General features: G+C 27.5%; 1 protein-coding gene across 1 annotated transcript in view; it reads left to right on the top strand.

Annotated features, from left to right (window-relative positions):
* The window catches only part of LOC108778122 (uncharacterized), a 4,382-nt gene that overhangs the window by 1,830 nt on the left and 1,860 nt on the right, over positions 1-692 (top strand). Inside the window, exons 2-3 of the mRNA XM_018545222.1 lie at positions 39-277; positions 386-629. Coding sequence (XP_018400724.1) covers positions 39-277; positions 386-629 — 483 coding nt within the window. The remainder of the gene's footprint in view (positions 1-38; positions 278-385; positions 630-692) is intronic.

Here is a 692-nt window from a genome sequence, read left to right as displayed (position 1 = left end):
GGCAGCAGGAATCATGGATGCAATATTATTTGCAATAGATGATGAATTAAATATTGATATGTTCAATAACAGACTGAATATTGCACTGCTTAATAATGGAATTAATATTGGCATGCTTAATTTTATTATAAATGATTTGGTTAATCCCTTGCCAGAGGATGTAATCGCACGACGTAATGAAAGACCGAAAAATGAAAATTATTTTGAAGGCGTTATTCCTAGGTATACAGACATACAATTTCTAGAACACTTTCGTATGTCGCGAGTTACATTTGAGGTAATTATAAAATATAGAAATGTAGAAATAAAAATATGTATATCATATATTTTATAATTATATTAAATTATTTATTGATATTTAATTGTCATTGTAATTTAATTTCAGGCATTATTAAATATAGTTATACCTTTATTAAATCCAGAAGAATATGTAGATGTAAGCCCATCAAAGAAACTGCTATTTACTATATGGGTCCTGGCCAAACAAGAAAGTTTTTTAGCTACGGGTGACAGATTTGGTTTGGCAAAATCTAGTGGTCACAATATTTTTAAAAGCGTTATAACTATCTTATCAGATTTAATTCCTCTCTATGTCAAATGGCCAGATGCTAACGAATGTCAAATATCCAGCAATGTAAAATTTCTTAAAAATATTTTATATCAAATTTATTTAAACTTAGATATTATTAAGA

This window comes from Cyphomyrmex costatus, unplaced genomic scaffold (genome assembly GCF_001594065.2).
Source record: "Cyphomyrmex costatus isolate MS0001 unplaced genomic scaffold, Ccosl1.0 scaffold482, whole genome shotgun sequence".
NCBI lineage: Eukaryota > Metazoa > Arthropoda > Insecta > Hymenoptera > Formicidae > Cyphomyrmex > Cyphomyrmex costatus.
The sequence above is the reverse complement of the archived record's forward strand: the minus strand, read 5'-3'. Positions and strand labels throughout refer to the sequence as shown.